This window comes from Melanostigma gelatinosum, assembly GCF_949748355.1.
Source record: "Melanostigma gelatinosum genome assembly, chromosome: 8".
Lineage (NCBI taxonomy): Eukaryota > Metazoa > Chordata > Actinopteri > Perciformes > Zoarcidae > Melanostigma > Melanostigma gelatinosum.
The window spans coordinates 22,840,970-22,852,420 of NC_136641.1; the positions used below are offsets into that span (position 1 = coordinate 22,840,970).

The 11,451-nt window shown below is 40.8% G+C and overlaps 1 protein-coding gene across 2 annotated transcripts; it reads left to right on the forward strand.

The window, feature by feature from the left end:
• The first annotated feature begins 4,989 nt into the window (after positions 1 to 4,989).
• pcbp2 (poly(rC) binding protein 2) lies at positions 4,990 to 9,952 on the forward strand. Of its 2 annotated transcripts, none has more exons than XM_079273399.1 (13): positions 4,990 to 5,124; positions 5,914 to 6,058; positions 6,192 to 6,215; positions 6,307 to 6,339; positions 6,476 to 6,592; positions 6,695 to 6,826; positions 6,915 to 7,043; positions 7,149 to 7,223; positions 7,454 to 7,513; positions 7,840 to 7,912; positions 8,010 to 8,065; positions 8,204 to 8,373; positions 9,157 to 9,952. In XM_079273399.1, exons 2-13 carry the CDS (start codon positions 5,990 to 5,992, stop codon positions 9,191 to 9,193), a joined length of 975 nt encoding a protein of 324 aa, XP_079129525.1. In that variant the 5' UTR covers positions 4,990 to 5,124; positions 5,914 to 5,989; the 3' UTR covers positions 9,194 to 9,952. The 2 variants fall into 2 exon arrangements, with proteins under 2 accessions (XP_079129525.1, XP_079129526.1); XM_079273400.1 differs by having other exon boundaries at positions 7,454 to 7,495.
• Positions 9,953 to 11,451: the final 1,499 nt, after the last annotated feature.

Sequence of the window (11,451 nt, forward strand, 5' to 3'; positions counted from 1 at the left end):
AGGAATTAGGCCTGATGTGGCCAAACTCTGGTTGGGAATTTTTGTGCTTTTATATTATTATTGTATATATTATATCATAGTATCCTCTATGATTGTTCTGTTATACATATTTCATGGTATTGTACTGTAGAGCTCAGCTTACCTTACCTTATTTTATCTAATCTAAGTTCATTTTATTTCATTTTAGTTTGGCTTAATTTAGATTAGCTTAGTTTAGTTTAACTCATCTTATTTTAGCTTAGCAAGTATTTATAATGCAAAACAATAATAAGTATGCAGGAGCTCAAATATGTTGTGGTTTCTTCATAAACAGCAAAATGACTCAAGGGGAAAGCAAAAGTTCAAGGCTTTGTGATCTTTATCAGTTACAGTTATCAGTCCTCTCCAATGTGTTTCATGAATAACAAATACATGTTTCTTCTGAATGACATTGTTTCAGACCAACATTAAAAGCAAATGCTAGGAAAGCGTAATGGAGATCCATATTTGCAAGGTGTTAAATACAATTCAACAGCTTTGATGTGATACATTATTTTCTGGAGGCAAAACAAACCAATTTTTACAGTCTCACTGCAACATTTTGTTTAAAAATCGTGACACGTCGTTGGCAGAGAGAGTGAAAATAGTGGGACAGTTCTTGCTTTGTCTCTGGCCTCCCTGTGAGTAGTGCATGATGTATAGTGAGTGTTTTGGAGGAGGGAGAAAGCTGTTCCACCATCAACTGCCAAACTCTGTAGTGAGCTTGATCAGATCGGTCCGTTCTGTCATTGACAATCTGTTTCGTGTAACAATTCCCATATTCAGTGTTCGCTCCAGGACGAACAACCTGCTTTATCATATGACTCCGAAAACGTATCTGCCAGGTGTTTGTGTTGCGTCCACGCTCCGTAACGCTTGCAGCTGCTTATTGAAGACATTCTGGATCTGCGATTATTTTCAGATTGAATCGATGATATTTATTTTGTTGTTTTAGGAAACACGGACAAATAATGAAAGTCTAGACAGCATGCTAACATACTCACAGTGACAACATGCTGAGGTTTAGTCGGTGTAATGTTGACTTTGTTCACCAGCTCAGTTGTGTGTGCTAGCATGCTAACATTAGCTAATTAGCAGTTGAGGCCAACATGGCACTAGTCGTGCAGGTGTTTGGTCAGAAATCTGATAACAATTTTGACCTGGTGATGGTTAAAAAGTGAAGTGATCACTAAAGTTTATAATAAGCCTGAAGGGAACAACACTGTCTCTAATTTCAGGGCAATCCATCCAACAGCTGTTGAGAGATTTCACTGAAAACAAGGAGAATGTCACCTGATGATGCAGTCGAAGAGTCAGGAGATCAACAGAGTCAGTGGACTTTAACTACTGGGCACCAAGAATGTCGGCACAAAATGTTATGGTTATCCATCCAATATTGTTGAGATATTTCAGATATCAACACTGCAGACCAACACTGCCCTCGAGTCAATAATGTACAGAGATGAACTGCTGTCATCTGAGGGTGAGATCTGCATTCCAGCTGCCATCCGAGTCTGTTAACTGTTAATCAAACAGAGACAATGAAGAACTGAGTAAATCGTAAAGAATTCCAATTAAAATACTTCTGAACAGCACATGTTCTATTTATTTTACGTAAAAATCATGCAGCCGGTATGCTGCAATATCACAATATTTTCACTTAACCAAGATTATTGTCAATAATTGTATTAATCACCATATACTGATGTATGGTTAAACTCCATACTCTGTCTTGAGCTCTGTTCCAATAGCATGTGTTTCCCTAAAAACAGAGTCCAGAGAGCGTGCCCACTGGCATGCATAACTGGGTTTCTTCCTGCGGAGGATTGGCATTACAATGCAGACTGCTCATCCTGCTCGAGCCCCCAAGATATCGCGCCAATTATTCGTCTCTGTGGGAGCAACCTATTTGCGGAAGATCTCCTTAAAGTAAGAGTGGGGGAGTCACAGCCGCTGTGTATACATTCCGGCTCCTGACTGGACAGTTTACGTGGGCACGTGTCACCGCTCGCTGTCACCCCGCAGGCCCATCCAGCTACGGCTGTGGAAAGGCAGTGACGTTGCACTCTCACCTTACGAGCACAGGCTTTTGGTTCTGTTCACACCCCTGCAGGGAGAATTCAGTCCCACTGTGCAGCTCTGCATCTCCATTTTAGTGAGGTAACAGATCTGTACAAGTTGCCCACGGCTCTGTCAAACATGAAACCTAACCTTTCTTCTGCCACGACAAACACACACACACACACACTCAGTGTTTATGTTTTGGATGCCACAAATCATAAAGACAGATACTGTCACTGTGTCATGATACCACATTTTGACTACAGCGTATTGGAGGTACATGGTCTTCTTTAGAGGTGCATGCTTTGCATCCCACAGAGGTAATGTAGTGAGTATTATACAGGCTGGCAAAGACAGTCTGCAGAGGCAGTGGGATGTCAGGGGCAGCTGACAAGAGGATGTTAGGTGGGCGAGTGGCATTTCATCATACAATTCATGTGCAGTAATCAATGACCACTCACCGGTGGAGTGAGAGTGCCAGTTGGCATGTCAGATAAAAGCGTTGAAGGAGAAAAAAACAGGGAACAGGAGGAGGTTGCATTGAAATTGACAAAGGGGGTAAGATCGGGAGATTAAAGTAAGCAGATGATTATATAAGCAATTACTTGACAGGGGGAGACACATAAAAAGGCCAGGGAGACTGTGCTAATTAAAAAAAGCTGAAGAGCTCGCACCTCCTCTCTTCTGTATAATCCTTCTCTCTGAGATCAAAGAAACAAGCTTCTTTTTTTACCCGAATTAAATGTCTTTTGTTTTGACATGTGTTCTTTGTTCCTATGTGTTTTCCATTTATTTACCCATCAGTGTTCTTTTAGGAAGAACCAAAACCCACACTGTCCATGTAGTTTGCAGGAGGAGAATAGTGGATGTTTTACCTGTTACTATAGCTTCACGGTGTCTCATTGGGGCAACACTGGATACGATTCTATTTTAAAATAATAATAAAACACCAGCAGCCTTGAATGGTACCATTCAGGCAGAACCACAGATGGCTTTGTAAAACAAGCTCCAACATCTCCTGCCTGGATTCATGTTTGAGTAAAAAAAACAAACAGGAAGTGCTGAGACAAACTGCTTTCAGAATAGCTGAGCTCAATTTCTGCCAGCGAGGAGGCAATCCATCGAACGCAGGGTGATTTTGAACCCATGAAACACAGCCAGACGTCAATCATAAGTCACGCACGTGAACAACAGTGTGTAAACTACGCTCTGTAGGACATCGGCTCTGATAGAGAATTGGATTTATAGAAGATTAACGATTCAGGAAGAATAGAAGATTAGTTACAGACAATAGCGAGCTATTCTGACCATTGACTAATTGTATTGTGGGTGCTCTGATGTGCACCAGATTAATGAACATGTGCTGAGAGACTTCAGGCACAATATGCCGTCAACCAGACCATGAACACATGGTTACAGGGCTATACTGCTCCATTTGATGTCTTCTGCTTTCCTGGCTTATAGTGCTGTAATGTAAAAAAAACTCGAGCCGACAATTAAGTTACTCATTTATCCCATCAATCATGTGACAAAACAACAAAACAACCAGCCCTCGCAGAAAACAAGGGAATCCATCATGAAGCGGAAAGTCATCAATCATATTCTTTGTTTAATAAAATAAATAAAAACACCTCACAATAAACCTGAAGCACATTATTTTCAGGTCAAGAGGTTATTTCCTGAAGTCTTCCTTTTGGCCACATTGATAATGTATCAGCAGTTTTCAAATATCATCAGGGGTAAAAGCCTGCAGGGAACCACATCACACTGAAATGTAGTTTATATTCAAAACACATGAGTGGACATGTCCCTGGACTTTAGTCAAATCAACTTACCATTTACAGCAAAGGCCAATTTTATGGTCATGTTGGGCAGCTCTGCTCTTGCTTGACCATATGATCCAATTACTGACCAACTGTCTGCTCTATAATTAGAGAAACACTGAAGCCTACAGAAGCCTCTGGGTCTATACTGAGAGATTAACTGCTGTAAGATAATTAATAGAATTATTTCAGCTGCACATTTATAACGCTGACTCATTCAGCTAAATATTCCTGGCAGTGACAACTTTTCACCATCACTATCAGCCTGGTAAAAATGTTTTATTTTAAAGGCTATGGTTAGTGCTATTTATTGTTCAATAAAAGCCAGAGAGGATGTAGGATTTAGAAGAGGAGTGCAACCAGCACAATTCAGATCTCTGACACTCACAGAGTTATTGTGCCATCTGTTGGATTTACAGATAACTGCATCAGTGTGTGATTAGTGAGGACAGAGCTTCAGGAAGCAGCCACCCACTAATGGAAACAATCAACACTGCCATATTGAATGACAAAATGTGATGAATGATTTTTGCTAATTTACCTGGTTGAGATTCTATAAAGGTATCATTTTGACTATGTGTATGTTTTTCTTTTTTTGGGGCTTCTATAAACCATGCTGCACAGCATTCAGAATGTCATTTTGGCATAAATAACCATTTTCACATATACGAACCACAATTTGTTTTGCTAGTATAACCGGAAGCTGAATTCTAAAAACTAAAGCAGAACAATTCAGGTCAAGTAATATAATATAGTTGATGTCTCTCTCACTCTTTATTTTCCAAAATGAATTCACATTTTTAGCTCTTCACATCTCAAGGTCCCATACTGTTGTGTTTAACAATAAAACGATGGGATGTTTGTTGAAATTGATAGGATGGCCCTACCTAGAAAATGTTCTCTCTCCACTGTCTCTCTCTATCTTACAGTCATTCAGGTCTTAGGCAGTCATTCAGGTTTTACTGCCTTGTGCCACAAAGCCACACTGAATAAAAGCAGCGGCAGCGCTCCGGAGGGGGCGGGGCTGACCCGGGTAGAGGGGCGGGGCCGTTGAGAGGTCAAAGTTGAATTTGCATTTTGTCTTTTGTGCCAAGCAGAAGAGTGGAGTCCGATCGAACAGCGGCGTCTCTTCCCTTTTCCCCGGATCCTTTTAAAACTCCCTCCCGAACCTCTCCCCTTCCACCCTACCCTCCCCCTGAACAATCTTCAAGGGACGGTTCGGGTAAGACCTCTAAAAAAAAACATGGATTTGTTTCTGTTCCAGAGTGAAGGACAGGGATAACACGGCGTACCTCAGTGCGCCCGTAGGCCGCGGGACCAGACTAATTTCTGCATCAGGCGATGCTAATGCTAGCCAGCTTGATGGAAAATTACAGTCCTGTGTTACACTTTATGGCCGATTAGGAGTTGGGTACTAGTCGCCGTGTTTAAAGTGCGTTTTATTACATATCCTCACAGCCTAGTCATTCCTCTCGGTATAAATGTAGGACGTTACAGTCGTGATGTTACGATGCTAACTTAGCCTCCATTTGTTGCTTGCGTGACTAGCTGCGATGCTCTTTCTGAAATAGGATCTACGATGTAAACGTTATCCCACGAGCCTCCTTGTTGCTAACGTTATCGATGGACGCGCGGCTTAAAGTAGCTAACATACGGGTATTTTATTTTTTTTGCTGTCATGCCTTTAAATATAAATTATAAATAATTATAAATGTCGCCACAACTGTTTGATGCCAGGAAATAGACGTAGCCTCGGTGGAGACAGTGGGTCATTGTGCTAATGAGTGAACCCGGGCCAGTCTAACATGAATTACTGCACTGAAGCGAGTCATTATTTAGGCGTGACGAGCTAAAGTTAAGGTGTTAACCGCCCTCATCGCTCCATTGATCTGCACTGACAGCTTCTTCTTACAATTGTTTTTTTAGGAAACCAGGCATTCTGCCGACACGTCCTCATAGTTTCCAGTAACTATATTTGTCCCTGACGGTCACATTTTCCACTCTATTGCAGACGTTCAACCAGTGACCAAAGACTTAACCAGTTAACCAGTTGTTAACCAGTTTTCAGCCTGGATTCAGACGCAGAAATGGACTCAAGCCTGGTCGAAGGAGGACTTAATGTCACCCTAACCATCAGGCTACTCATGCATGGGAAGGTGAGTGTATGACTGCATGCAATGTTTGATAACGAGTTTAAAAAGACCCGATTACATGAATGTTTTTCCTCTTCCAGTGACCTTAGGGCTTGAGTTTATTGCTTTAACATGCATTTTTGTATTTCTTCTGTAGGAGGTTGGGAGCATCATTGGCAAGGTGAGTTGTTTTTGCTGCCAGAAGGATTACTATCTACATCTTGTCCCTCTGTGTGTTTTGTAAATATTGTGCGTTTGTGCTATCCTTACAGAAAGGAGAGTCTGTTAAGAAGATGAGAGAGGAGGTAAGATGTTTTTATTTATTTTAGATGTAGGGAAACAAGAATAAATACGTCCATAGTTTCCGTGACCATGACTCATTCATCATATGATACCACTGTGACTGAAGATACTTCCTGTTTTGCTCCCCTGTCTGTGCAGAGTGGGGCTCGCATCAACATCTCGGAGGGGAACTGTCCGGAGAGGATCATCACCCTCGCAGGACCCACCACCTCCATTTTTAAAGCCTTCTCCATGATCATTGAGAAACTGGAGGAGGTTAGATTTTACTCGCTGCATCTTAAAATCTGACACGTTGAAGTTGTCGTGTTGTTTTTTTTTTCCCCCGTAACTCTTCTTGTCATCCCACCTTCCCTCCAGGACATTAGCACCTCAATGACTAACAGTACAGCCACCAGCAAACCACCGGTCACCATGCGCCTCGTCGTGCCTGCCAGCCAGTGTGGCTCACTCATTGGCAAGGGCGGCTGCAAGATCAAGGAAATCAGAGAGGTTTGTCGTCGTGTTTTGTAAAGTTTGTGTCTCATCCCTGATTAGTCCTAACTGTTGTTGTTTCTGTTTTGTGGATGTGTCTGTGCAGTCAGCAGGAGCTCAGGTACAAGTAGCAGGGGACATGTTGCCCAACTCAACAGAGCGTGCCATCACTGTTGCAGGGACCCCACAGTCCATTATTGAGTGTGTCAAGCAGATCTGCGTTGTCATGCTTGAGGTACAGTGATGATGATTGTTAATGATACTCTTGATGCTTTATTGTTTTCTGTGTTTCTGTTGAAGTTACCTCGATTCTCAGTGGTGGATATGTCTGTGTTCTTAGTCTCCACCAAAGGGAGTGACCATCCCGTACAGACCCAAACCCTCAGGCTCTCCTGTCATCTTTGCAGGTGGTCAGGTAAACAACATTTGTTTGTTCTTTAGATCTGTCGCTTGTTTTATTTGTCCCAGCAGAGTTCATGTTTTCGGGGTCAAATGTTTCCAGTTTTTACCGTGTAGGTGTGCGTGCTTTCTGTAGCATGCCTGGCTCTGTTCTCGTAGCACATTAAGGACAGAGGACTGATGGATATTGAGTATACTTTGTGTGCCACTGCCACGCCCTCCTAAGTTATGTCGTCTCCTTTGCAGGCATACGCTGTCCAAGGGCAGCACGCCATTCCACAGCCTGATGTAAGTGAAGGGCCCTCTGTAAGTGATCCAACATATTTGCGTCTTCGGAAAGCCATGCCACCTTCTTATTTCATCCCACTGAATCATTATTTCTCCAACCCCCCCACTGCCTGATATCCATTTAACAATTCTAAACATTCTACTTATTCAACATGTTAATGATATATATTTTTTCCCCCTTTTTAGGCTAACTCATGAGTTCCATTTCATATTTTCCTCTCATCACTTTAACCGCTTACAAATAGAGAAACCATTTCAAAATTCCAGCTTTGACGCGTATTCTGGATCGTCCTCACTCGTGCTTTTGTTTGCTCTCTGCGTCCTTTCCTCTGTTGTTTCAACAGCTCACCAAACTTCACCAGCTGGCCATGCAGCAGAGCCCCTTCCCCATTGCACATAGCAACCAGGGCTTCCAGGGTAGGTGGACAGATTGAAAGAGGGAATGCGATTTACTGTAGATTTATAATAATCCACCCAGTCAACACTCTCATGGGCTTTCTTTGCATTTCTTCAGCTGGGATGGACGCCTCTGCACAAACTGGCTCTCATGAGCTGACCATTCCAAACGATGTAAGTTGCATTTGACTGCGTTCTGCTAATTTACTCTTTGTTCTGTGCAGAGACGTGATTGAAGCGGTTTATTTTCTTGCCGTTTGTGTTTTCGCTTGTGTGATTGTGTGTTTTCACATATTTCTTCTTCTCCCTCAGCTCATTGGCTGCATCATTGGCCGTCAGGGCACAAAGATCAATGAGATCCGTTCGATGTCAGGGGCGCAGATCAAGATCGCCAACCCCGTGGAGGGCTCCACTGACAGACAGGTCACCATCACTGGCACCCATGCCAGTATCAGCCTGGCTGAGTACCTGATCAATGCCCGGTAAGAGGCTTTATGCCACTGCAACACATCATCACAGAGCAGCTAGTTTACACTGGCGCACAGCCGTGTTTTAGGTCTCAACTGTTTACTTTGTATATGAAATAAGAAGTATTCTCTCGAGTGCAGTTTACAGGAGTTCAACATTCACAACAATAACAGTTTCTTTTCAGCATATGTCAATTTCTACACCTTCGTTCTTATTGATCATCTGGAAAATATGCTGGAGATCACGAACAGTAGAAACTGACCTTTCCAATACTTTAGTAACAATAACATCACCAACTGTCAAATGTAGATTTTAAAATAACCAGTTTAGCCTGGTTTCATGGCCATTCTTTTATTCCCTCTTTTTTTCTATTTTACTTTTTTTTTTTAAATCCATCAATATCATTAATTTCACAGCAAAATAAATCTTGACAGTAATTTGACATCAAACCAGCAACAATATTTATTTTTAACCCATCACCTCCTGTTTCTATTTCAAAATAAAAGCCCTCCAGTGTCTTTCTGTGGACAGAGAGACTACCGGCTTTTAATTTTTGGATCGCAGCAACGCCGTCTGTGAGCACTACTTGCACAAGAGACGCAGCAGTTTAGCGAGGCAGCTGTTACGCGCCGCTCACCTGAGCAGAGAACATTCTGCAGGAAAATAAGATCTCGCAGAACTCAAACTGCCTGCTGAGCTGATAACAAGCAACGTGTCACATTTAAGCTTACTGTGTGTGTTCAAGTCAAACATTATTGTGGTATTAACGGTTTCCTGTTTGTTGTCGCGCTCCTCAGGCTCTCTTCTGAAGCTACTGGACTCGCAGCCAACTGACATGGAGGATCTTCATCAGCACCTAACGTAACCCCTCCCCCTACTTTTTACCAAGAGGTCCCTTATTGAACTAAATGCAAAAACCAAGTACTATAAACTCACTGTTTTCTCCTCTGCTTTGGTTCGACACCTCCTCAGTTGTAATTACACCATCATCATGATATTGGTATTTTATTTATTTATTATGTTTTTAAATTCCCTTTGCTTATAGTTTTTAAAAGACTTCCTTCTGTTGTATTTTTCCTTTTTATTTTACTGTATATCTGTATGATCTTCTTGATATAGGTAAAAGTTTTAGAAAAATCTGAAAAGGCATAAATAATGTTTTTCTTATGTCAGATTTTTCTTAGAAAATGTAAAAAAAATGAAGAAAAAAGACACACTGTAACATTATAGATGGACTGTTCTTTCCCTTTTTAAATATCTATTTATTTTTTATTTAATACACAGCTGTGTGTAAGAGTAGAATTCATTGATATTTGCCATCTTCTATTTGAAGCTGTACTTCCTAAATGAGGCATTGTGGGTTTAACGGGTTCCGATGGGTGTAAATGATGTCCATGTGAAGATGTATGCAGGAAAATACTTTATTTTTTAAATTTTTTTATTTCTTTTTTTTAGTCGGAAGGTAATTCATCCCTCGTTGAGTGCGTCAAAAGGAGAAATCTCACCTCTAATTTGCTGAGTAATTGTTTTGTGTCATTCCTGTGTTTCCATCCGTTTTATTTCTCGATCAGGACTTTTTGGCGTTGTTGTGTATTGGATTCTGATAAGGGTGGGTGGGCGGGCCTTGGTCACCAGGTGGGGGCCTGAATGAGAGGAAAATATTTTCTTTTCTCTGAAATTACTAAGACCATAGTAATGATGATGATGATAACATTGAAATGTTTGTTTTAAATAGAGAAAATATTTTTTTTAACTGCAGGGCTGGGGGAATGCTGCAAGGGGCAAAACTACAAGACTTATTGGTCTTTATAAGTATATTATGCTGAGGTATTAAATTATGAACTAGAAGGAGAATTATAGAATTAACACTAGTTTCCTGCAATCCTTTTTTGCCTGGGTCAGATTTATTTTTTATTATTCTTTGAAGAAACTCAAGTTTTTGTGCACGTTTTCAAACTATTGTAGATCTGGGTGCAATTAAATTGTTGAAGAAATGAAATGCAGAAATAAAAAAGATGTGAAATGCTTAAACGATCCTTTTGAAAGTTATGTTTACGTGTTCATGAAGGCAGCTGACGGGACAACTAGATGACCCTGATATCAAGATCATATTTATTAATAATCTCAAAACATGGTTCTCTCTTGTGGGGGGGATTATTGTTTTATATATACCATGGTTATGAACGTTGTAAATCAAGAAAAGACACTGGAACAGGTTGGACGTGCTTAAAGTCATTGAAAATAGTCGTTTATTTCTCGTTCAGCTGTCTTCTCGGATGCAGCAACAGAACGAACTGCAGCTATGACACGGCCTGCCTTTTCAAACAAATGTCACACTTTTTTTTTTTTTAACCAATACATTATTTATTGTTACTCATATTTTTCTTTTTGATATAATTACTATGTTACAGGTACAATGTGCAATGCTGTATAAAAAGAAAACATTTCTATTTAAATCCAAAGGATACTTAGTGTACTAGTAACCACCACAGAGAAGTGCTCTATTCCTCATCAGTCATCTTAAAGGGTAAACGGGACGGTCGAGGCTCTTTGAAGCTTATGAACGTCATGAACTGCAGGAGTCCTTTTGGTTCTAAACTGAAAGGGGAACTCTCACCCATTTTACACATGAAGACTTATAAAGTTGTAAAAAATCATTTTGTGGGTTTTATACAACTAAACTACCTCGTGTGATGTCATTTGAGTCAGAAATGGAAAAATAAGAAGTGTGGAGTTAGAAAGAAGTGGTCTTATGCTCCTCATCTCTGCCTAAAGCTATGTTAGCCGCTGCTAGCATAACGCAAACCGAATTGCATTGTGGGTAATGTAGGTGCTAGGTTTTGACCAGAAAGAAGAGTGTGTGGGTTAAAGATGACGATATTTCTGGTTCTGCCCTTTTATTTATTCTTAAACAGCTCATCAGCAGTCTGATGTTCTAGGAGTGCAATGCTAAATTGGCGGAGTAGTCCTTTACTAGAGCACCAGTGTTTGTTACCTATATAGTACCTTAGTTAGCAATGGTAGTGTCTGATATTTCACATCCTACTAACAAAAACACAATCAAACAATTTCCAAACCATACAATGGCAAAA